Source organism: Stylophora pistillata, chromosome 3 (assembly GCF_964205215.1).
Source record: "Stylophora pistillata chromosome 3, jaStyPist1.2, whole genome shotgun sequence".
NCBI classification, from domain to species: domain Eukaryota; kingdom Metazoa; phylum Cnidaria; class Anthozoa; order Scleractinia; family Pocilloporidae; genus Stylophora; species Stylophora pistillata.
In genome coordinates this window covers 21,884,509-21,908,719 of record NC_142521.1, presented here as the reverse complement: position 1 = coordinate 21,908,719, position 24,211 = coordinate 21,884,509, and the positions used below count along the sequence as shown (strand labels likewise).

General features: G+C 39.6%; 2 protein-coding genes and 2 pseudogenes across 2 annotated transcripts; 2 read left to right on the top strand and 2 right to left on the bottom strand.

The window, feature by feature from the left end:
* Nucleotides 1-5,060: 5,060 nt before the first annotated feature.
* LOC148735055 (uncharacterized) lies at nucleotides 5,061-6,548 on the bottom strand. Its single transcript, XM_088752863.1, has one exon. The coding sequence runs from the start codon at nucleotides 6,546-6,548 to the stop codon at nucleotides 5,061-5,063; it is 1,488 nt and encodes a 495-aa protein (XP_088608989.1).
* A 3,864-nt stretch (nucleotides 6,549-10,412) lies between these two features.
* LOC148735054 (uncharacterized) lies at nucleotides 10,413-11,845 on the top strand (annotated as a pseudogene).
* Nucleotides 11,846-12,815: 970 nt separating this feature from the next.
* Nucleotides 12,816-15,447, top strand: LOC111343789 (sulfotransferase 1B1). The gene is given in 4 exon segments (XM_088755428.1): nucleotides 12,816-13,089; nucleotides 13,740-14,107; nucleotides 14,814-14,891; nucleotides 15,078-15,447. Coding segments are annotated over 4 exon segments (900 nt in total). The 5' UTR covers nucleotides 12,816-12,908; the 3' UTR covers nucleotides 15,351-15,447.
* A 2,168-nt stretch (nucleotides 15,448-17,615) lies between these two features.
* On the bottom strand, nucleotides 17,616-23,388 carry LOC148735053 (uncharacterized; annotated as a pseudogene).
* Nucleotides 23,389-24,211: the final 823 nt, after the last annotated feature.

Genomic DNA, 24,211 nt, shown 5'->3' with positions numbered 1-24,211 from the left:
TGTCTTTGTGGAACAAGGTACCCATTAATATGTGGCTGCGGCAGGTTTTCTGCTTTGCATGTGAGACAAATATTCTGCACAGTTACGCACTTCACGAAGCTGTGTTGGAGGCTAATCGATGCTGAATCGTACAATCACATAGTACTATACAAGTAGTCACGTGCAGTCTTTGACTGTCTATTTTCTACCATTGACTTAGGAAAATTGAACTTGCTATCAAAAAAAGAAAAAAACACGGTTACGTACTTCATGAAGCTGTGTCGGAGGCCAATAGATGCTGAATCGTACAATCGCATTGCTTACACCACATTAATGGAAAGTTTGCCTGTTTTTCAAGTTAGAGAAAATGAATGGATATAAGAGAACAGGGGCGGATCTAGGAATTTTTGATTGGGAGGGTCCAAATTTTGGTTCAGAAAGAACTGTTGGACTCTTTTGAGGCAAATTACTTCTCCTCCACACCCCCCGCACCCCCCACACCCCCTCCCACCAGTCGCGGTTGCACGTTATAATTCCTTGGCCGCTTACTGTTTACTTGGATTCATTAATTTAAAAAATCAGCCAGTTAAAAAGTGATATACGATCCTGCGGATGTAAGAATTTCAGTCTCAAAGTTGTAAGCGTCAGGTCTGATGTGGGGGTCCGGGCCCCCCGGACCCTCCCCCTGGACCCGCCACTGGGAGAAGTATTTTGAAGTTTTTGGTATCACCTTTCCCTGCATTTTTCACTCCTAACCCTAATTAAGTTACTATCCGACTTCTCCAATTTCCAGACGAAGGCAGATGATGTATTCTGGGTTACCCAAGTCAGGTTGGTGAAAGTGTGAATAAAATGCAAATGAAGAACTTGGAACTCAAGCTTAACTCGCTAAGTAAGCGTACACAACATTGGTCATGAACTTGAGGTTCTGCAGTGTGGAAGAAACCCGGATATATCGAAATCTCTTCAGCCGATCAAAGTTTAGATGATGGTGGCACATTATCTACCCTTTGCAATTGTGAAGGACCCCTACCCTACGATTAGAATCAATCAAAGTCTAAATCAAGTCTCAAGAACAATAAAGAAGATTCAGATTTATCATTCGCTTTGTGATGATCATCTGAGCCTGCCTGTACCTCACGGAAGCAATAACTGCAAAACGGAGAAATGTGCTTTATTTAAATTGGAAGAAAAAGCAGCTTTGAAAATTCAAAGGAAGAACTGAGGCCACTGTTTCAAATGGAATATCCTTTTTAACTCGTCAATTGCGCGTGCGCAAGAGCGAGTTGTAGGTATGATGTGATGAATGGCGCTCGCTCGCTTGATTGGTCGATTCCTGTAATTTTTTTTCTATTTTAGGCTTTTGAATGTATTTGATAATTTTTGGCGAGTGATAAACAAATGAAATGGCGACCTTTGTTGCTAAGGATAGTGTTGGGGTGAAAAAGAAGCCAATGATAATCTTGAAAGAGTAAAAGAGTATACGTTTTTCATTTGTGAAGTAATTGAAGTTTGCCCAATCTCCGAATACTCTTTTATCTCTTGCAGCGTATATTTCATTTATGGCATCAATACTTCTATTTTTAAATGTATACATCCAGGAAAATGATTATTGTGTCCAAAAAAGGAAAAAAGAAAACAAAGAAAGGAATTTAAGCGAAACGCGAGTTTTACTTGAGGACGGCAGATTTGAACCACCTAGTGGCCACCTTGTTATAGTAAGCAAACACATCGCTTTTTAACCGTAAGGCCACCGACACTCCGTAAGACCTTTAGATGAAACTTTTATGTAAATACAAATTTTACATTTAAAACGCTGATCTTTTGGTAATCTCAACCGCGGGCTCAAACGACTCGAGTCGCTGCTCGCCGATAGTCCGATTTTGAAGTGTCGCTCACGGCCAACTGCTCGTAAAGTGACTTGTTTGAGGCTTGTTTGGTATTCTTGGAGCTGTATCAACGTTGGAAAGTGGTTCACAAGTAGGAACTGCAGCGAAGGAAGCTCAAGTATAAGTTCAATCAATCGATATGCTGTTTCTTCTATGGTGTAACTCGCACTGTGTGTAATATTCTTGATACGAAAACACGATGGATTTTGATAACAGTTTTAATAATTTAAAAATCCAACCTCTTTACAAAACGATGCTCATGTGTTCTCCTCATGTGCATGTCCGTAACGTGTAATACCGCTGATCATTACAACTTCCCCCAACGAAAATGAAAAGAAGAAAAAATGAACACAACAGAGTGTATGCACACTAACACCAAATTGAGAAACGCTGGGCAGTGAAACGAAATAAAAAACAAGAACTTATTAAAAGTGCGATATTTCCTCTAACTTAAACTTGTTAGAAATGTGTACACAGTCGTTAAGACAAATGTTTGGCACAGTGGTCCCACAGTTTCATCAAACATCAAGACGTAAGATATGTTCATTGTTACGCAACATAATCCTTGAAACGTAGAGGCCTTCTCACAGTTCTTCCACTTGCTGTCTTGCGAGGCTCTGAGATCTCATCCTCAGATGAATCAATTTCCTCTTGGTTGAGACATGTTGTAGTGGGTTTTTCAACAAGTGGGATTGCTTGGTCTGCTGTTTCCTTGGAGGGTGAATGTTCATAAGCTCTCACCGTTGGAGGATCAGTATTAGGTGAGATGTCAGTTGTTGATGGACTGCTTTCTGGTGATTTCATCAATCCTCTTCTATTTCTACGGTACTCTTTACCCTCATCAGTTCGAATCCTATAAGATCTCGGTGTTCCAGCATGATCTGTTACAACGCCCGGTTTCCAATGGCTTCCCATTTGCACTCTGATCCGGTCACCTTTCTCTAACGTGGGGAGATGTTTGGCATGTTGATCAAAATAGTGCTTTTGTTTTTCTTGTTTGAGCCTCAGTTTTTCCATAACTTTGTGTGAATCAAGGACTTTAGGCTGGAGCTGTGCGTCAGTTGTGGGAATTGTTGATCTTAGTCGTTTGCTCATGAGTAGTTGCGCTGGTGAACCAATGTTATCTATTGGGGTGTTCCTGTATTCAAGTAGTCCTAAATAGGGATCCCGGCGATCTTGCTTAGCTTTGGTTAGTAGATTTTTTACTATTTGAACTTCTTTCTCAGCAAGACCATTGGCTTAGGGATACTGTGGACTGACAGTAGTATGTTTGAGATCCCACTGTTGAGCAAACAGCGAAAAGTCTTTTGAGGAATACTGGGGACCATTGTCGCTGATCACTTGAGATGGTATTCCATGTCTGGCGAACATGGATTTGGTGAAGGTTATGACTGTGGTACTTTTGGTGTCTGGAAGCTTGGCTACTTCAAAATATCTTGAGTGATAGTCAACAATTATCAGGTATTCAGATTTGTCCCATGTGGTCAGGTCTGTGGCTACCATTTCCCAGGGCTTGGTTGGTATGCGCTGAGGTATCATTGGCTCTTTCGTGTTTCGCTGTTGATGCTCTAAACAAATGGTGCATCTTGCTATCATGTCGCTGATTTGAGAATTCATTCCTGGCCAGTATAGTACATCTCTTGCTCGTCGTTTGGATTTTTCGATCCCCATGTGGCCTTGATGTATTCGTTGGAGCATTTCTTTTCTCAAAAAGGATGGGATCAAGATTCTGTCATTTTTGAGAATAATACCATCGATTTTAGAGAGCTCATCTCTTACATGCCAGTAGACTTGAATATTTGCTGGCGTGTGAGACTTTGTTTCTGGCCATCCAAATTTGATCATTTCGTTCAGCTCTTTCATTGATGGATCATTTGCTGTGGCTTCTTTAATTTCTTCTAGTTTTGGCTTCGAGACTGGTAAGTTAGAAGTTAGTAGGTGGACATGTGATGCAATTTCTTCTTCCATGCCGCCAGAAGTTGTCTCGGGAAATGGTGCTCTGGAGAGCATGTCAGGAAGTATTAACTCTTTTCCTGGTTTGTATTCCAATGTATAGTCATACTTCTGCATTCTTAGTAGGATTCTTTACATTCTTGGTGGTGCTGATGCCAATGCCTTTTTAACAATGGCCTCAAGGGGCTTGTGATCTGATTCTATGGTGACTTTCTTGCCATAGGTGTATTAGTTGAAACGTTCTAGGCTGAACTGAATAGCTAAGAGCTCTTTTTCTATTTGAGCATATCTTGATTTGGCATCCGTGAGGGATCTTGAAGCATATGCAACAGGACGTCCACCTTGTAGTAGCACCCCTCCTAGACCGGTTGGGGAGGCATCACAGCTGATGGTAACAGGTTTTTGAACATCAAAAAATCTCAAGACTGGCCCTCCATCTTTGGTTAGGATATTTTTGATTTCTTGTAGTGCTTTGTCTTGTTCATATGACCACTGAAATTCGATGTCCTTTCTTAGCAGAATTCTGATAGGCTCAGTGACGGTTACCAGATTGGGAATGAACTTGCCCAGATAGTTGATAGTTCCAAGGAGTCTTTCTACTCCTTTTTTACCAGTTGGTGCAGGCATGTCGTTTTGTAGCACGCACCTTTTCATCATCTGGTTTGATTCCTTCTTGCGTGAGTTTGTGTCCAATGTAGGTGACTTCTTTGACTTTGAAAATGCACTTTTCTTTGTTTAGGGTTAGGTTAATCTTCTCACATCGTTCCAGGACCGCTTGTAGATGATGGTCATGTTTTTCTTCTGTTTCTGCATGCACTATTATGTCATCGATGTCGGTTTCAACTCCTTCCAAGTCGCTGAAGTGTTGACTCATCCGCTTTTGGAAAACTTCTTGGGCAGATGTGATTCCGAATGGAGTGACTTGATAACAGTACCGCCCAAACGGTGTGTTGAAGGTGGTTAGAAGTTGACTTTCTTCATCAAGAGGTATCTGCCAGTATCCTCGGTTAGCATCTAGCTTGGTGAACCATTTTGCATTTGCCATACGTGTAGTGATGTCCTCTATGGTGGGTAGCTGAAAATGTTCCCGTTTTATTGCTTTATTGAGGTGCTTTGGATCTAAACAGATCCGCAGACTACCATTGGGCTTTTCAACAATGGCCATGGAGTTGACCCAGTCTGTGGGTTCTTCTACATTACGATCAACCCCTCGCTTTTCCATGTCATCCAATTCTTTCTTCACTCGGTCGCGAGAGCTGCTGGGACAGTTCTAGGTGGGTTTACAACAGGTGTCACGGTAGGGTCTATTTCAGTGTGGTAAAGTTTTTCCAAACGTCTCAAACCTGTGAATACTTGCTTGTACTTTTGCAACATTTCTTCTTTCAGTTCTTCGGAGAGCTTCTTAGCTTTTCCTCTGTTTGGTTTGGTTTGGTCTTCTTCTCTCTTGTTTGCCATAATCACTTTGATTAGACCCAGATCTCTAGATGATGTGAACACCAATACTCCTGGTTGATTTTTTTCTACTATGTGGAACGTCAGCTCCTGTTCGACATCTGTTTTAGATTTCACTGGTAGTTTAGTAGTGCCAAGTACAGTTAGCTTGTCTTCGGAGTAGCTTACTAGATTGTGTGTGCAAGCATTTATCTGTGGGTTGCTACCAACTATCTTCTTTAGGTCTTTAAACGGCATGATGTTAACTTGAGAGCCAGTGTCTATCTTCAGTTTTGTGATATGCCCTTTTACTGGAAGCTTCACATAGCATTTCTCATTGTAGATCTGAACGTCTGTAGTGACAGCTCCTACAAATAGGGTTGAATTAAGATTTTGTTCTTCCTCTTGTTGATCTACGTCCAGTCCATGGACTTTTTTCCGTGATCTGTATACACTCTGGAAGTGATTTCTTTTCTGACAATAGTTGCATGTTTTGCCATATGCAGGACACTCTCTTAGACCATGTTTAGTTCCACAGTTCCAACAATTGAACTTCTTGCTTGGAGGTCTTTTTTCATCATCAACTGAGGGTGTCTTTTTGACTGCAAATTTGTTTTTCTCTTTTCCAATTCCATGCACTGATGAGTCACAGTCTAGTTCTTTCATTTGAATTTCCGTGGCCTCTGCAGATCGTACTACATCTACTGCTTTTTCGAGTGTAAGGTCTGTCACTCGGAGAAGTCTTTCTCTCGTTTTCGTGTTGTTTACACCAAGTACAATTCGATCCTTGATAAGAGAATTTTTCAACGTTCCAAATTCACATGTTTCACAAAGCTTTTTTAGTATCGTTACATACTGCTCGATACTTTCGCCGCTTTCTTGGGCCCTTGAGAAGAATTTGTATCTTTCGTAGCTGACGTTTTTCTTTGGTTCACAGTATTGCTCAAATTTCGACAGTACCTTATCGATTTTCTTGTCATCGTCTTCTTCATCCCAGGTTAGAGTGTTGAAAACATCGATAGCATCATTGCCGATAACTGTCAGAAGTGTTGCTACCCTGGTTGCACTGTCCTTCAAGCTTATTCCGGTCGCAATTTCGTAACTTACGTATTTCTGTTTGAATTTCTTCCAGTTGGCCGAGATGTTTCCCCCACTTAACTCGAGAGGTTCTGGAGGTGGGAGGCTTAACTGCATCGCCATTTTGATTGTGTGTTCTTCGATTTCCACTGGTTGTTGTGTTTCTTCGGTGTTTTCTACCTCTTCCGGCGTGTCGAGGACTGACTGATCCTGTGACATGAAGTTGGATCGCCGGTGTTGATTGCTCTGAAACGCCGGCTGTTTTTTGTCCAAATTTTCGCTAGATGGATGGTTGAGTTTCTGTTTCGTGTTTTACTCCTGAAACCATGTAATATTCTTGATACCAAAACACGATGGATTTTGATAATAGTTTTAATAATTTAAAAATCCAACCTCTTTACAAAACGATGCTCATGTGTTCTCCTCATGTGCATGTCCGTAACGTGTAATACCGCTGATCATTACACTGTGTATGCGTATGTTATTAGTGCACTGTTAAGTTTGTAATGTATGTTTTCAGATACCTTGAATTAAGGATTTTTTTCTTAAAAATGCGTCCTGGAGTGAGGAACAGGAAGTTCTAAAGATGAGGATTCATATCACTCAAAATGAGTGTAATTATCAGTTCTCAAAACAAGGAATATATATGCACTAACAGTGAGTGATAAATACTGCCTAAAACTGATAACAGAGTCCTTACTTTAAGGTGACTAAAGTTTCTCATTGTAAGACCTATTTTTTTCAAAATGAGTAAGTAAAGATCTTAAAAGAGAGCATTTACTTCTCAAAGATTGTTAAATAATACATCATCCCTGTGTCCTTGAGACAGGGATCTTAACTCCAGGAAGTGGTTCTTTCTATCAATATTTTGTGCATGTAACACAGGTTAGCCAGGATATACTACAAACTCAACAACAACTTTTAATCTGACATAATAAACCCAAATTGTGCTTTCTTTAAAATGCTTTACATTATTTTGAACTTAAGATACATGCACAGCAGCAAGTTTTATTTTGAAGCAAGACTTAAGTTGATTCGTAATAAACCCGTGAAAGTGATAAATCAGATACAATGAATATATGAAGTTCACATATTTTGAACTGCGGGTTTATTACGAATCAACTTAACGGCCTGCTTCCAGTTGACTTGTTAGCTCAATTGGTAGAGCGCTGCACTAGTATCGTAGAGGTCAGTGGTTCGAGTCCCGTACAGGCCTGATTTTTTTCAGGTCTGATTTTCGCCATTGCATAAATAGCGCTATCTACTGCGAGGATCGTGCATCATACGTATCTAATACCGCAGTTCAAAATATATGAACTTCATATATTCATTGTATCTGATTTATCACTTTCACGGGTTTATTACGAATCAACTTAACGGCCTGTTCCCAGTTGGCTTGTTAGCTCAATTGGTAGAGCGCTGCACTAGTATCGCAGAGGTCAGTGGTTCGAATCCCGTACAGGCCTGATTTTTTTCAGGTCTGATTTTCGCTATTGCATAAATAGCGCTATCTACTGGGAGGATCGTGCATCATACGTATTACTCTTTCTCTTCGTCAAAAATCTTGCTACAGATTTGCCTGTACCTAAATGCTCGTCGTAGAGGCTCTACACCTAGGATATATTCTTCAAGAAATTGATACAGCAACTTTTCTTTTGAATCATATTGAAGATTAAAACAATAATAAGTTGACAGTCACAACAACAATCCCTTTACAATGATGAATATCCTTGCTGGTGTATGATTATAATTCTGTCAACAAGTGGTTTATATTTAGTTTGAGATTCTTTACTCTGGTTCAGTAATTTTTTGTATAATAGTCGCACGATTGTAAATAAAAATTACAAATGGTAGCAGTTTACATTCAATGCTTATTCTTCTGGAAGTTATAAATTTATGATTTATTTTGACAACCACTTTGATTGTCATTTGAAATTAAAAATTTTTGTGATCTAGATGCAACAAGGATATTCCTAATGCTTTATATTTAGGGTAAACTAGGAACACTCAAAACTGTGGTCTTGTTTCATGAAGAATCACAGATATTGAGTGTGTCGAAAGAAAAATTAATGTGAAAACGTTTTTCAAATTATATTTAGTTAAATTTCCTTGGGAATTTGACAAGCACAATTCCACAGATATTTCTGAAATTTTGGCAAGCATTTATCATAAATCTAGTTAGAAGAAGAACCTTTCTACATGGAAAGAATACTTGCTAAAAGCAAGGATTTGAGATATTTATTCAATAGTGGAAATACCCTTGAAATGAGAATTCAAAGTCATAATTCTTAAAACAAGGAATGTAAATCTTATTTTTAATGGTGGTATTCTTAAACTGAGGAACTTTCATTGGGGAGTATAAAATCCTTAAAAGCAGAAATCTCAATCCTTACATTTCAAGGAATTGACTCTCAAAATAAGGAAAAAATCCTTGTTTTGAGTATCCTCCGACTATCAATAAGAATTCCGAAAAACAAAATTTAGAGTGGTGTGAACATCCTTGTACTTGTTTTTTCATCCTCGTGGTAATAATTATCTCAGAAGTGCGAAACAGGCTTCAAGGGTAGTACTCAGTTGCAACACAAGCATAGGCATAAACATAACAAGCTAATGTGCAGGTGGGCTCAGCTGCAATATAAACATGTGCACAAGCGTTCAGTCGATGTTATATTAAATAGGGACATGGTTGGTATAAGCAGTATAGTGCTTGCTGATTGCCTGAAGACTTTCTCTTCTGTTTATCCTTACGCTTATGCCAACCAAGTCTTAACTAGACAGTATAAGCATAAAAAGAAGGCAACGCTTTTGATAATGTTATGCACATATGCTTATCCTTATGTCCGTGCGTTCCATCCAGCGTATAAGCTTTTACATGCCTAACCCTATGCTTGCATCGCAAGTAAATACTGATATCAATATTGGAACAATAGTTTTATGATAAACAAAACAGCACCCTTTTGAACTTTCATTCCACAAACCTTTGCAGTAAAATCTGGAACAGTGATTGTCTTGCACCAAATCCTAATCAGGCCATATTTTCTGTCTTTGAGGCCTGATTTAGTTTCACATCATATTCCTCATAATGCTCATTTACCAGTCTAACAATTCATACCTTAGTATGGAAATCAAACACCCATTTCTATTGACGACACAAATTACGTTGGCTTATCCAATTCACGAGTTGGTTCACAGAGCCTTTGATTTTGTTAAGAGACAGAGAGAGCAATACACATTGATTTAGTGGCCCATTCCTTAGTACTAGGCACCATTAGATATATTCTTCTTACTAAATAATTTTAACAGAAGATCAGACCACCCAGGAATTTCTCGATAAATCGGTTACGGACAGACTGAACACCATTACTGTTAGATAAATGATTTGCATTTGTCATTGAATTACTTAACGCACATTCTAGTTTATTTGAGCTTAAGTATCCCCTCAAATAGGTAAACAATGAGCTCACCACTCCACCCTCCACCTCCTCTGCTTTTAGTGACTGATCATTCAATGATAATCTAGTATGCTATGCTATCTAGACTCCACCAGATAATTTTACTTAAGGGGGTAATTTTTTAAAGAAACTGTGGTGCTGCGTCGGTGGGGGTAACAAGGTAATTTGGTTATATTAACTAAGTTGAAATAGTAAATTGGCCTCCATAAAGAGTTAAAAACCTGACGTTTCGAGCGTTAGCCTTTCGTCAGAGCGAATGGAGGAGTTGTGGGCTGTGTGTGTCAGTTATATGTAGAAAGTGGAGCTACGCTATTGGTGGGAACATGGTGACGAGAAAAACAAGAATAAACTAATAGAATGAAAAGCGTCCGTTGTTACCTATGGAATGGAGGGTGCCGATTTTAAAGAAAAACTTGTTCACGAGTTTTGTGGTTTTCGGATCTACCTAAATGTAAGGAAAGACCGCAGACTGCCATATACTGCTTAGAATGATTAGACAGATCAAAGTGTCTAGCGACTGGTCTTGATGAAACCAGTCGGCTCATTCTCTCAGCTTGCAGTTGTCCTTCCGAACTTATTTCCAGCTATTTAGACAAAATTATGGCTCCCACCGTCAAAAATTTAACCATCATATATCAAAGACAGCCAACACGCTGTTCAAATTTTTCGCGACTTTAATTTCCTCGGCTAAGACAAACTTCTTTTCACTATGGATATTACATCTCTTTCTACTGTCATTACCAATGGCGAAGGTCTTCTGGCCCTTAAACATTTTTTTGATTAACGCACTGTTAAGGAGCCTATATCTGAAGCACTACTTCAACTAGCTGAACTAGTGCTTACACTCAATTGTTTTTCATTCGACAACTATTTCAAACAGACTAATGGCGTAGCCATGGATACCAAAATGGGACCCAGCCATGCCGGCAATCTTTTTGTAGGTTTTGTCGAACATTAATTTTTCAGCCAGTACAATGGTCTCAAACCTGAACTCTACGGTCGCTACATTGACGACTGTATCGGCGCTACCTCCCCTACCAGAGAGGAGCTAACTCAATTTATAACCGCAGTCAATTCCTTTCACCCGGCGCTGAAACATACCTGGGAAATTTCCGACAATTATTTATCCCTTTTAGACATCAAAGTTTCAATTGAAGGCAACGGCTTATGCACTAGTGTCTATGACAAACCTACAGACTCACATAGTTACTTGTTGTATTCATCTTCGCATCCATCTCACGTAAAGAATTCCATTCCCATTTCTCAGTTTCTAAGACTTCCTCGTTTACATAGGGATGACTCCGATTTTGTCGACAAATCAGAACACAAACGTCACAGAGAGGGAAAATTCCGACCGCATTCCAGTCACTCTCGCATTTCACCCTCATAACCACTCAGTGAAATCTGTTATTCTTAAGAACTTTAAATTACTTCAAAACGATCCAGAGACTAACACTATCTTTTGGCAGCCTCCACCTATTTCATTCAAACGTGACAAAAACATAGGCAACTTTTTGGTCTGGGAAGCTCATTTCAAACTAATGACCAACCCGAAACTTTTAAATGCGCTCACGCACGAGACAAAACTTGTCCTTTCATTCACAACGCTAAGAAAATATATATCGCAACCCTGAAACGATCCATTAAGATTACTGATCACTTTAAGTGCACCTTCGCCAATGTAATCTATTGCATATCTTGTATTTATTGCAAAAAGATATACATCGCCGAAACAGGAAGACGACTAGGTGACCGATTCCGAGAATGACAAGAACGCATCAAAACCAGTCTCTAGACACTACAATCTACCTAATCATTCTAACCAACACATGACAGTCTGTGGTCTTTCCTTGCATTTAGGTAGCTTGGAAAGCCGTAAAACTCTTGAACAAAGGGTTATCTTTCAAATCGGCACTGTTAAGGTTCCTTAACAGTGCGTTAATCAAAAAAATGTTTAAGGGCCAGAAGACCTTCGCCATTGGTAATGACAGTATAAAGAGATGTAATATCCATAGTGAAAAGAAGTTTGTCTTGGCCAAGGAAATTAAAGTCGCGAAAATTTGAACAACGTGTTGGCTGTCTTTGATATATGATGGGTAAATTTTTGACAATGGGAGCCATATTTTGTCTAAATAGCTGGAAATAAGTTCGGAAGGACAACTGCAAGCTGAGACAATGGGCCGACTGGTTTCATTAAAACCAGTCGCAAGACACTTTGATCTGCCTTATCATCTTAAGCAGCATATGGCAGTCTGCGGTCTTTCCTTACATTTAGGTGGCTCCGAAAGCCGCAAAACTCGTGAACAAAAGTACGTTTATCTTTCAAAGGGGCACTCTTAATCCCATAGGTAACGATCGCTTTTCATTCTATTGATTAATTCTTGTTTTTCTTGTCACCATGTTCCCACCAATAGCGTAGCTCCACTTTCTGCATATAACTGACACCGCCCACTACTGATTCCTCCATTCACTCTGACGAAGGGCTAATGCTCGAAACGTCAGGTTTTTAACTCTTTATGGTGGCCAATTTACTATTTCAACTTAGTTGATAGAACCAAATTACTTAATAATTTCATTGCTTTACAAGCGTATCTGTTCATTTCTCGATGAAGCCATTGTTTGATTCCTTAGGCATCAGTAACTGACTCAAACCATTGTTCTATGATTGGCAGTTTCTTGACTACATGTAAATTTACTCTGCTGTGAAAACAGCTACGTGTCTCGCTAAGTTATTTTTAGACCTGCCTGTGTTTTTCTTTGATGCTGAGTCATAAATCCGTACTGCTTACACAACAGTTATGGAAAGTTTGCCTGTCCTCCAAGTGAAAAACAATAATTGAACATTGTTGCTCATCTGTGAGTATCATTTGGAAAAAGGTGGTCCAATCCCCTCCCCTCCCCCCCACGGTTTGAGACGCCTTAGCGTTTCTGTTTCGCGTGACTGATCATTCAATGATAATCTAGTCTGCCACGCTATAAAAGCAAAGTCTCGGCTGAATATAATCGTGCGACTTTGTGCAATTGACGCCTGGAGGGTCAAATATCTTTTTACGCAAATTGACTCACGAAGCCACGACAGAGATCGAGTGATGCTGAATCGTACAATCGCATTGCTTACACTACAATAATGGAAAATTCGCCTGTCTTCCAAGTGAAAGAAAATGAGTGGACATCGGAGAAGTATTTTGACGTTTTGGGCATGTATATTCCAGTATTTTTCACTCCCAACCCTAAGTTACTCTCCGACTTCATCTCCAATTTCCAAACAAGAGCAGATGATGTGTTTGTGGTTACCTACCCCAAATCAGGTTGGTGATAGTGTTACTTGTAAAGGTTTAACTAACGTTTATATGAGCGATGAAAAGCCATCTGTAAAGTGAACCACTTAATACTCAAGCTTAACTAAGCGTATGTCCGTGACTTACCGTAACGCAACGTAAGTTAACGTAGCGTGTGAACTTGAGGTTTTGCAGTCTTTACGAAAGCCAGGCTTGGATATCATGTCAGTCAAAGCATCAGTATGCATTTCGTTTCTGCATATGTTTTAATGGTTGCGGGCACATCTTCCCTGCATATCGACCTGAACTTAGCAACTTAGGGGAGAAAAGCACTCTAAAGAAAGTAGAATTTATTTGAATCAGGCTTGACGTTGTTTTGAATCAAGACAACGTCAGTGAAGCAGAACTCCACATCGAAAAATAAAGGTGCCGTTTCGTCTGCACCGCAGCCGAGTCTCCATCGCAGCTGATCTTTCTCTCTAAAGAACAGCTGCGAAGGAGAAAACACACCAGGCCTGTTTGCTTTCTTACTTGACGACCGCGCCCCAGCATCTGAGTCCAGGAATGGTTCGATATTCAATTTCTTATTACTGGTTTCATATTTTCATTATTTCTGGCTTCATAGTATTTACTGGCTTTAAACGAAAGCATTTATTTAAAATTGGCACAATTTCCTTCAGGGACAACTTGGATGCAAGAAATTATCTGGCAAATCTACAACAACGGGGAGAACATAAGTGAAGTTATTTGAAGGCGAATGCCATTCCTAGAATTTTCAACAAATCCCACACTGGGTGAGTTTGTGGACATCACCAAACTTCCCAGTCCCCGTCTTATAAAGTCCCATCTTTCCTACAACATCATTCCTAAAGGTTCAAGCGACGACACCAAATGTAAATACATTTACATTGCCCGTAATCCAAAGGATTTTTCACTTTCATACTTCCATTTCATGGAGAGCCTGAATTCGTTTGGAAATGGCTACAGTGGGCCATGGGAATTTTTTTCCAAGTTGTTTATCGATGGAAATGGTAAGACTCAGGGAGCAGTCGGCGGATTTTGATTATGTCACTATAAGATTTACCTTACCCTTAGTCGCCCGTTTACACTCTGTTTCCGGAGACTGACCGCCCTTCCCCCCTTCGTTTCCTCTGAAATCCATGTGATGCTCCCAAAAATCCTCCCTCTCCACAGGCAACAAATAGTGTCTGACCCCTAAATCTAGTTGAACAGTCTACAAAGGAGGGGGTGCGGGGTTACTTTGACGTAATGGAGATATTTGAAAGTAAACCTCCACTGATATAACAGATTGTCTACAGCTAATATGTTTTAACTTTGACGGAAATACTCTAAATGAGAAGAACTATGCTGGAAACGAGAAAACAAACCTTTAAAAGCTTGCTGATACTATGTGGAATTGAAATCCTTTTGCTGAAAGATTTCTGAGACACTTTTATAAGAAATTCATAGATAATCAAAAGAACTCTCACCGGCTCGCGTTGTTCAAAGCCTCATACTTTACGATGTACGAAGAATTGCTCATGTTAAAACGCTGAAATTGAGGGCCTACTCCAAGGTTAAAAAGGACATGGCCAGGCTTTCCCTGTTACAGAATATTACACTCCACATCCTCAAATGGATCTTTATTGAAAACAATGCTTTTGGAGCTCGTTATTACAGTTCGCTAGAACTTCGCGTTAACTATTAGTTAAAAATATCACACTTTTTCATTTGCAGTAGGTCGGAACCGCTAGAATAACCACGTTCTGGGTTGGTGGAAGCACAAAGATGATCCTAACGTCTTGTTTCTTAAATATGAAGATCTCAAAAAGGTTTGTAAGCAGTTAGCCGATGTTTTAATGCTCCCGTTTTAATTTTGGTGGGAAGAACTAGGTGCACAACGGGCACTGCTTACCCAGCTTATCCACTTTCTAGGGAAACAGGACTCTTTCATCTTATCTCCCCTCAAAACCTGCCGTGTAAACATCCAAATTATCAAATCTGTTGTCTTTAATAAGGATCTACTTTCACAAGTTCAATCGATCGCCAGCTTCCTCAATAAATCGCTATCAGAAGATGTTATCAGTCGCATTGCTGAACAATGCAGTTTCAGTGTAATGATGAAAGATCTGTCAAAGTACTCGGTAAATGAAGGCAAGGTCTGTCTTCTTCGGAAGGGCGTGGTTGAGGACTGGAAGAATTATTTTACCCCAGAGTTGAATGAGAGATTTGAGAAGGAGGTGCTGTCAAAACTAGAAGGAACTGGATTAGAGTTTGATTTTGAGTTGTAGTTAAATTTTCATAGGCACCGTAGTCTCTACGTAGTAATTAATGGATAATTACTGAGGCATATGGCATTATGAGAAATATTGCAGCCAGTTGAGGCCGTAGGCCTCAATATTTCTCAATATTTCTCATAATGCCGTATGCCTCAGTAATTATCCATTAAATAATGGGTGAGAGAAAGCGAAAATTACAACGGGTGTGGATGTATTAATGAAAGACAATGAGACAGTGGCTGTGAATATGTTGACAAAAGTTTATTGTAGCGGGAAAGCGTCAGATGTTCTTTAGATAAAACTTGTTTTCGTGGCGGCATTTGGATATAAGTTCGGATCTTTTATTCAGTAAGTTGTTGCTGTTGGACTTAATAATCATGAGTTTTTCGGTCAGGCAAAGGTCGCATCTTTTCGTTGTGTTGTTGTAGGGCCTAGCTCTTGCAATAATGGACCCTTTTATGTTGAAGTTTACAGAGTTGACCTTCAGTTGCCAGATGTATTTGGATAGTTCAGTGCTGTTAGTGTATTTTCTGTGTCGGAATGTGACCTTGTGTTGATCAAATCTTTGTTTAAAAGTTCCTTCAGTCAGTCCGATGTAGTTCTTAGGAGTCGCTTTGTTATCTGTAGTGGTGATTTGTACGTTGTAGACAAAGCTGGAAGACAGGTAATTGTTGTTGAGCGAGCCCTGTTCTCTAGATCTGCAGTTACAAAGACTCTCGTTGTTGTCGTGGTTGTTGTTGTTAGACACTACTTTCTTGTTGTGTTTGTTAATGATCGATCCCATGTTCTCCATACAACTGTAGCTGACTTTTACGTTGCTCTTGTTGAATAAACTATGGTATTTGTGATGTTTTGGACAATGCTTCGATAACAGACTAACAAATGTTCTGCCGATGTTTTTTGTTACTAAAAGGTGGGTTGTACCAGATAGTTTCTTTGTCGGGTTCTTTTGGGTCGGGTGGTCTGTCTGTGCCTCTTGTAGGTTAAGGTTTTCGTTTGTCCGCTGGATTTGAGGGCAGGGTCGTATTCCGTCTTGGCTTTGTTGAATTCGTATTCATTGCAGGAGTTATCAGATATTCTACGGCTGATGGAGTCAGGTAGTTGCTTGATTATGTTGGGAGGGTGGTTTCACTTTGCATCGATGTACAGCGGCTGGTTGTTAGGCTCTCTGTAAGGGCAGTACGTTCCATTGTTGAGATTCAATGTGACGTCGAGATGGATGACGATTTTCAAGTTGGTCTGTAGAGTGATGTTGAGTCCGTTGTTCTTGATGTGACTGGTAATGTCTTTCCTAATTCTTTCGGCTTGTGGTCCAGAGATGTTTTTGAATACGGTAAGTCCGTCGTCTCTGTACAGACCAATGTATTCTTTTCTGTAGGCGTTACCAAAACCGCTGAGAATATATATACCGACTAATTCACAAACTTCCGCGCCGTCGTAGCTACCCATGGTGACATCAAAGGAGCTATTGTCTTTTTTGATCCAGGTCGTACCGTTGTTAAAAAGTAGTGATTTCCTTGAGTGCATAATAATGTTAATGTCAAGATCCGATATAGTAGTGTATTGTTTGGCAAAGGAGATAGAGTCTGTTAATAGCTTCTCGGTGATAGATGGATAAAAGTTTTCAATGTCCAAGACAGCAAGAGTGTATTGGTTCTTGTGTTGAATATCGGAGAACCAGTTGATCACTGAGCAGGAATTTTTCCATTAGTTAAGAGCCAGTTATTACATTTGAAGCTATCTGTTATTACATTTGAAGCCAGTTATTTTATTTGAGCCCAATTATTTTCACACAAGGTGTGCTTGTAAAGTTCACATTCAGCGAGTGTTGACTTCATACCGAGTGTGGACTGTGTGAAGTCCACATGTGCACCAGCCCTTTTTTTGAGAAGTACCACACCCACCAAGACTAGTTGTACAGTGATCCTGAACATGGAACAGCAACCCCGCGTCTGAAGCCATAGAATCGTGGCAGGCCCTTTACAAGAGGAAGACCTAGGCAGATGAGACAATGAACTCTCCAATAAAGTAGCAGAATATTGGCTGATGATTGTCAAAAACTGTTTGTTTATTGTTGTAATTGTGGCACTCCTTTGCCAATAGCATACTGGCTTCAAATGTAATAACAGTTGGCCTCAAATGCAATAACTGTCTTCAAATGTAATAACAGCTGGCCTCAAATGTAATAACTGGCGTAAAAGTAAACCATACGTTTTGCGATAAACTCAGTCTGCAAACAAATTTTGGGTGTCCTTTGTCACAACCATGAAAAATCAGTTATTTTTTTAATGAATAGATGAAGACCAAACGTGGACTTAGTGATCAATTACTGAAAATAAGCAAGTTCATGTCATCAGTATTTGATGATGTCATCAGTCAGAAATCGAAATCTGGCATTTGTGATGTCAATAGTCAAGGAAAATTTTATACAGCTCGGCTATTTACTTCTGGCATATTGCAGCCAAGCTGTCGAAAGCTGTCAAAGCTTTCAAGCCTGTTTACGACATTACATTTCTTTTGAGCGTATACAAAACGCAAACGTTTCATCGAGGAAAAAAATAACGTCACACGCCTTGTTGTAAGAGGGGATCTTTTTTTGGTGGCTTCTAGTCTTTCAATCGTTTCTTTTTTTTATTTTATACTGGAAAAAATCTAAACAAATTCCGAAGGAAGCGACGGCGACTTAATTTTGAACGGATGGTGTCATTCTAGCAGAGCTTTTAAGCGTAGCCTAGCCTTACAGAAAAGATTGGCTCAAGCTCAACAAAAAACTTAAACGCTCTAAATGTTTAGACTTGCCTTGCTGATTAACGCGTAATATCTCTACTTGGCAATAGTGAAAAAAGTGTATGATGCGTAGCGACAAAAGACAAGCACTGACCATAATCTTGTGATTTATTGTCCAAAGAAATAGACCCTCTGAACCTGAGATGCTGTGACGAGATATAGAATACAAACACTACAAAATTAACTGAACTGTAATGATTAACGTAAAAAAAAAAGAAGAAAGCATGGGCGTCCTTTGTACCTAATTACAACAGTAAAAGAGTGGAGGCATGCTAATTTTCCTGAGTCTATGCCAGTGTATGCTCGTTATCAAGAACCATCCCAACAGTCGTGGCTTCAACTTAAGCCATGCATGGTATGGCATCACCACCATCGTCCTCATCCTCCATGAAGTCGTTAAAGCCACCGACACTGTTTTGAACACCCGGGGTAAGACTGACATAATGTTCTCCGTGATTTTCAGTGAAGTGGCCAAGGTAGACGGTAGTGAGAGAGATACTGGATGAGGGGCTAAATGTGTGATTGGCCCCAACACCAAGCGCTAAGAACGACTCAATACATCCGCGGTTAAACTCAAAGTTTTACTTTATTCTGACTAAGGACAAAACCTCCTTGGCGAATACTCGATCTTCACAAGGCAAAATCTCGAACGAAGTAAAAGTACTTGACATTTGATCCCTGTCACTCATTTTAAAAATACGACAAGTGTAACACAACGTCACGTTCTCCTGAACACCAAGAGAAGAGATAACGTGGACGTTGACGTTATACAGATTTGCTGCTGCACACAGAGTAAGCTGATCCCCAAACGTCTGGTTCTGCATCATGTTTACAAGGTAATCGCCCCAAGTTTCGTATTGCGGGACCAGTTCTAATAGCAGGAATCCATCGTAATCGAGGGGATTACTTTCCAGGTATTCAACTATCTCTTCTCTCAAAGTTTCAGGAGACCTTAAGATGCCAAGACCACTTTTAAACTGACGTGCCAAAGATGTAAATTGGCAATCTCCATTTCCAGGGGGATTGTACGTAATTACAACTCCTTGATCCTCTATTATTTTCCTGTAGTCTTCCTTTTCCATAAGGATAAGAAATTTAGCACCGTGGTTTTCTTTTTGCTGTTTTGAAAGCCTGGCCACTCTTTGTTTGTTTTTCTCTTCTCGCAAGGTGAAACTCGTTAAATCATCAACTTCCAGCCACTTCTTCTCGTTTTTTCCGCTTTCGGGGGACGTGTACGACACTTTATAAAGGTGCCTCTTTAAATTTCCCCTTTCAATGAACGTCTCAGTAACGCAACGCTTCTTTTGAAGCCGTCCTTTACCACGAAGGCGCACATACACTTCCTCCCCGACAGCATATTTTGAGGGTGGATTGCTATGTGTTTTTGTCGGCGCTTCTGATCTGCATAGTTAAAGTTACACTTTCTCTCATTCTCAGCAGTTCTTTTTCCATTCCTGGGGTCGATGTCCTATCAAGTGAATTACTTCCTCGAGCGAGGTAGACCTCAAAAAGTGTCTTGTATCCTAATACCTCTTTTGGATCTTCATTTTAGAATTTGCTGATAATTACTGAGATTTTCCGCCCAGTTAACGCCTTTTCTTCTCATTTTTAAGAAGTCGTACTCTATTTTTGATCTAAGTGACCTGTGGCATCTCTCAATCATCCCTTGCGATTGTGGATGGAAGGGTCGACTGTATATTAGCTTTATGTTCACCGCCTCGGTCATTTTGAATTACGCGCAGTGGCCCGAGCGCTAAATAAATATCTCCAGTTCGTCAGAGATGACCTTGCTACTTTTTTCTCTGACTGCACGTAACCAGACAAACCGACTAAAAACGTCCAATTACTACTAATACATACCGGTATGATTTCTTATTTTGAGACACTGTTCCACCCTTGCCCATGTTCACTAAATCCACCTCGGATACCTCGTTTGAACATCTTGAGCACGAATGGGTTTGAGTGTAGCCTTGTTAAGAAATTTAGCAATTTTTCTGAAGTGAAGCGTATCAGAGTTCAGGATGTTTTGAACTAGCTCGGCCTAGCCCCACAAACGCATGTCGCAAGTTGCTCACTAGCTTTCTTGCGCCTGATCCCTTAGTGCGCTCAAATTCTTCTGCCACAAGTTTATCGACTTGAGAGAGTCGAAGCATTCGACGTCTCCGGTAATACAGCGAATCTTTCTCTCTTTCCTTTTGGACGGTTATATCTCCTTTCGCTCTCCAGTATCTTACATACGCTGATCTTTCTACGCTGCTTCTTTCTTTTACCGGTGGAAGAGGCTTCCCATTAGCAATCTTGATAACACAATCGTAAATCTCATATGATACTGCCGTTGGCTTTCGCTTACCTCGCACTTTCCTTGCGCGAGAAATGTTAACGTCAACTGACACAAACCAGATTGAGGTAAAAACGACAACTCGTCATCTTTTCAGGTTTTCCAAGCTAATTCTCACCGTTGGCCTACTACAAGCTGTTTATAAATTCCTGGTCGTATAAACTAAGTTGAAGTGTCTGCATGCAGTCTAGACATCAAGTAACCTGGGGTTGAGGATCGAGTTTTCTACCTTTCGCATTTTTTTAATAAATCTCTTTTGTTAGTTTTTGTCACAAATTGAAATGCGTCTATTCTGAGCCCTCCGTTTACATGGATTTCTTTTTGATAGACTGATATTTTTAGTGATAATGGTTTTTGTAGATTTTCGTTTGCCGCAGCTTCGCTAAAATCGTTTTTTGTCGCATGCTTTGAAAAGGCATCCATCGTGAGGTCATTATCTCGCCTTCGCCTCTTTTCGGTGTCTTCAGTCATTTGTTTTCATTAGCATTTTTTCGTGGAGGCTTGCTATGTTTTTGAGTCATTGATAGAGAGTTTCTCTAGTTTCTGGAATCATTATTACTTGCAGGTAGTATAGTGATAGACCCTTTCAGTGGTTTTCTTTCAAAGACGAAGGTGAAGGACCCGCCAACTAACAGTAGTAGTGTACAAACGTTAAACTTGTAAGGTTTTCCCACGGTCGCGATATTTTCATGGAATGCTACCAAAACGGAGTTTGAGGAATGGGGAATGGGAAATGGGAAATGGAAAATGGGAAATGGGGAATGAAAATTGAAAGAGAAAAATGAAATTGTGAAATTAAAAATAGGAAAGTGAGAAAAAGCCAATTATTAAAAAGAAATGAATTCTTTCACTGATGTGTTATCAAATTTACCTATCCTTTTAAAGAACAGATTAGAAATAGATTAGAAATAATTTAATCATTTTCCTTTTTTATTGTGCGCAGATCAAAGAATGAAGAATACTAATGCGCAGGGTGAAGGGAAATCTAAACTTTAAAGATTCTTCTTTCATTTTTTAACAAAGAAAACAAATTCCTAGCACTATAAAATGGAAAGGGAATACATAACAGGTGGGCAGTTTTCCATTAATTTCAAGACGGGTGGTTTTATTTACTAGTAAGTAATAGAGGATTTCTATAGCCTCATCTAAACGCGGTACGCAGGGAAGGGGGTGAGGAGAATTTGAGACAGTTATGCAAATCTGAGATGCAGCCGAGACTTTGCATAAAATTCGAGATAATACTCCTCAAATGCTCCGAGGAAATATTTGTTAAACATATTTTTTCATATCTGTGGAATGGAAGTATCTTTTATCCGGCTTAACGCGATAGCCGTTACGCGATAGCTTTTTGGAGATGAAAATAATTAATTAACCACCCGTGACGGTGAAGAAAAGAAAACAGAAAAGAAAAGCTTAATTAGTGTTTGTGCTCGAACCAAATGTGAGCGAACTGAGCCACTGTGGAAAACTAACAGATATTCTGATTAAACAAACCATCCGTTTTAAAACTACTTGAAAACCGCTCACCTTGATGTATTCCCTTTCATTTTTTAAGCTGCGAAGAAAACATCTTTGATAAAAATAAAAGAAAAACCTTCTAAGTTTGTATTTTGACACGTCTACGCGCATTAAGAGCATTTCATCCTTTGATCCCCTTACAGTCCTGAAAAAAATAAATCTTCACACTCTTTTCAATACTTCGATAGTTCATTGAACGTATGCACCAGTCTATCCCTCGTGAGGAAAAGATTTTCAGTTCTGATGTACAATTGACAATTAATAATTAGTCATTTTTAATTCCCCGTTTTCAATTTTCCTGCTTCAATTTCCTATTCCCCATTCCCCTTTTTAGTGATATCCCACATACGTGGTTTGATCACGTAAAGCTTACGTTTACTTGGAATATAGGATATCAGTGTGAATACATCAAATTGTCGATTTATCCATTTATGTAAAAAAAACTTTTCCATCATCTCGTGACTTACACGTCCACATTATATATGTTCTGTTTGAGAATTAATTTTGCTGTACTTTTTCGTCTGGAGCCAGTTATTACATTTGAGGCCAACTGTTATTACATTTGGGGCCAGTTATTATATTTGAGGCCAACTGTTATTACATTTGGAGCCAGTTATTACATTTGAGGCCAACTGTTATTACATTTGGAGCCAGTTATTACATTTGAGGCCACCTGTTGTTACATTTGTGGCCAGTTATTACATTTGAGGCCAACTGTTATTACATTTGGAGCCAGTTATTACATTTGAGGCCAACTGTTGTTACATTTGGGGCCAGTTATTACATTCGAGGCCAACTGTTATTACATTTGAAGCCAGTTATTACATTTGAGGCAAACTGTTATTACACTTGAAGCCAGTTATTACGTTTGAGGCCAATTATTACACTTGTGGCCTCAATACAACTTCTATCAACTTTGACTGGGAAGTGTCCCAATGACAGATTCAATCTTGATATTTGAGGTGCCGCAGCTGCAGGGGTAATCTTGTAGCTCCTTTCACCGTGTAAACCTCTGATTACCAGAATCCGGAAATCCATCATGCTCAGATCCGGTTGATCATCATCTTTTCCCTTGTAATAAATAAGAGACATTCAAAACTGACACCTCTAAGAGATGATATAAGAGTTTTAGTTACCATGTCCAGCCTTTCACGAGCGTTGCATAGGTAGTTGTCTTCTGGTCTGCAACATCAACTCCATCCATGTAAGAGTTATACTGTTGCACTGGTATGGAACAGGCAAAGTCTTTCTTTTGCCAGACATTTGCTTCTCATGCTGACCTTTCAGCAACCGGTCCATTTCTTCAATAGGTGGTAAAGCTGTCAAAATAGTCACAGGTTTTCTGTCTTTCCATGTTACACAAGTGAGATGACCTTTTTGGCGAAAAATTGCTTCACCACGTTTCATCCTCTCCACTTTAGCAGAGGTCGATTTTGTCACATCTCGAGGAAGACCGATCCGATCTCCTCGACATGTTCCAGAGGTTTGAAGACGCTGGTCCTAAAGCTTCTCATATAGTTCAACTGAGGTATAATAATTATCTGTGAATATATTATATCCTAATCCATAGACTGGTTCCACAAGTTTCAAACAACTCTTTGAGCTAAATCTTTAGTCTTGTCCACATTCCTTGCCTGTATAAACATTTATGCCTAACACAGCCATTTTCAGCATCAACCAAAGTAAATTCCTTGGGACCAAATCTTGCTAGTTTGTCCTTCATATACTGCCTCCACGAAAGGCGTTCTTTGAACTTCACAAGGGTTTCATCCACTGACAGGTTCCTACTCGGGGCATAAAATTTTTGTAATTAGTTCTAAGGAGGGCCTGATTTTGCCCAATTTGTCATATCCATCGTGACATTCAAGTACTTGTGTGGATTATCTATTGAATAATTCAATTTTCTTTGGAGTTGTCTTTAGCCTTACTGTCATGCATGTCATTATCTATCCTGATTGTAAAGGTACTGGGGAGAGAACTGTAGATAAAGCTACAGAACTCTTCGCAGTTCTTACAATCTGTAGACATTCTCTCCATCAGGTGTACATGATGGCTTTTATGCTCAAAGTAGGAGAAAGAAAGATTCCGCGTACATTTGTTGGTTGGGTAGTTTTCCTTGATGTAGTACACAGCGGTTAAAATGAAATCGGTTTTATTCACGTACCTAAGAGAACTCCCTAAATAATTAAACACATGCTGTATATATGCAGGTCTCGAGGGTATTACATCA

Bases quoted from the DNA above. Each gene is read 5' to 3' on its own strand.
- LOC148735055 (XM_088752863.1), bottom strand. From the start codon at position 6,548: ATGTCACAGGATCAGTCAGTCCTCGACACGCCGGAAGAGGTAGAAAAC.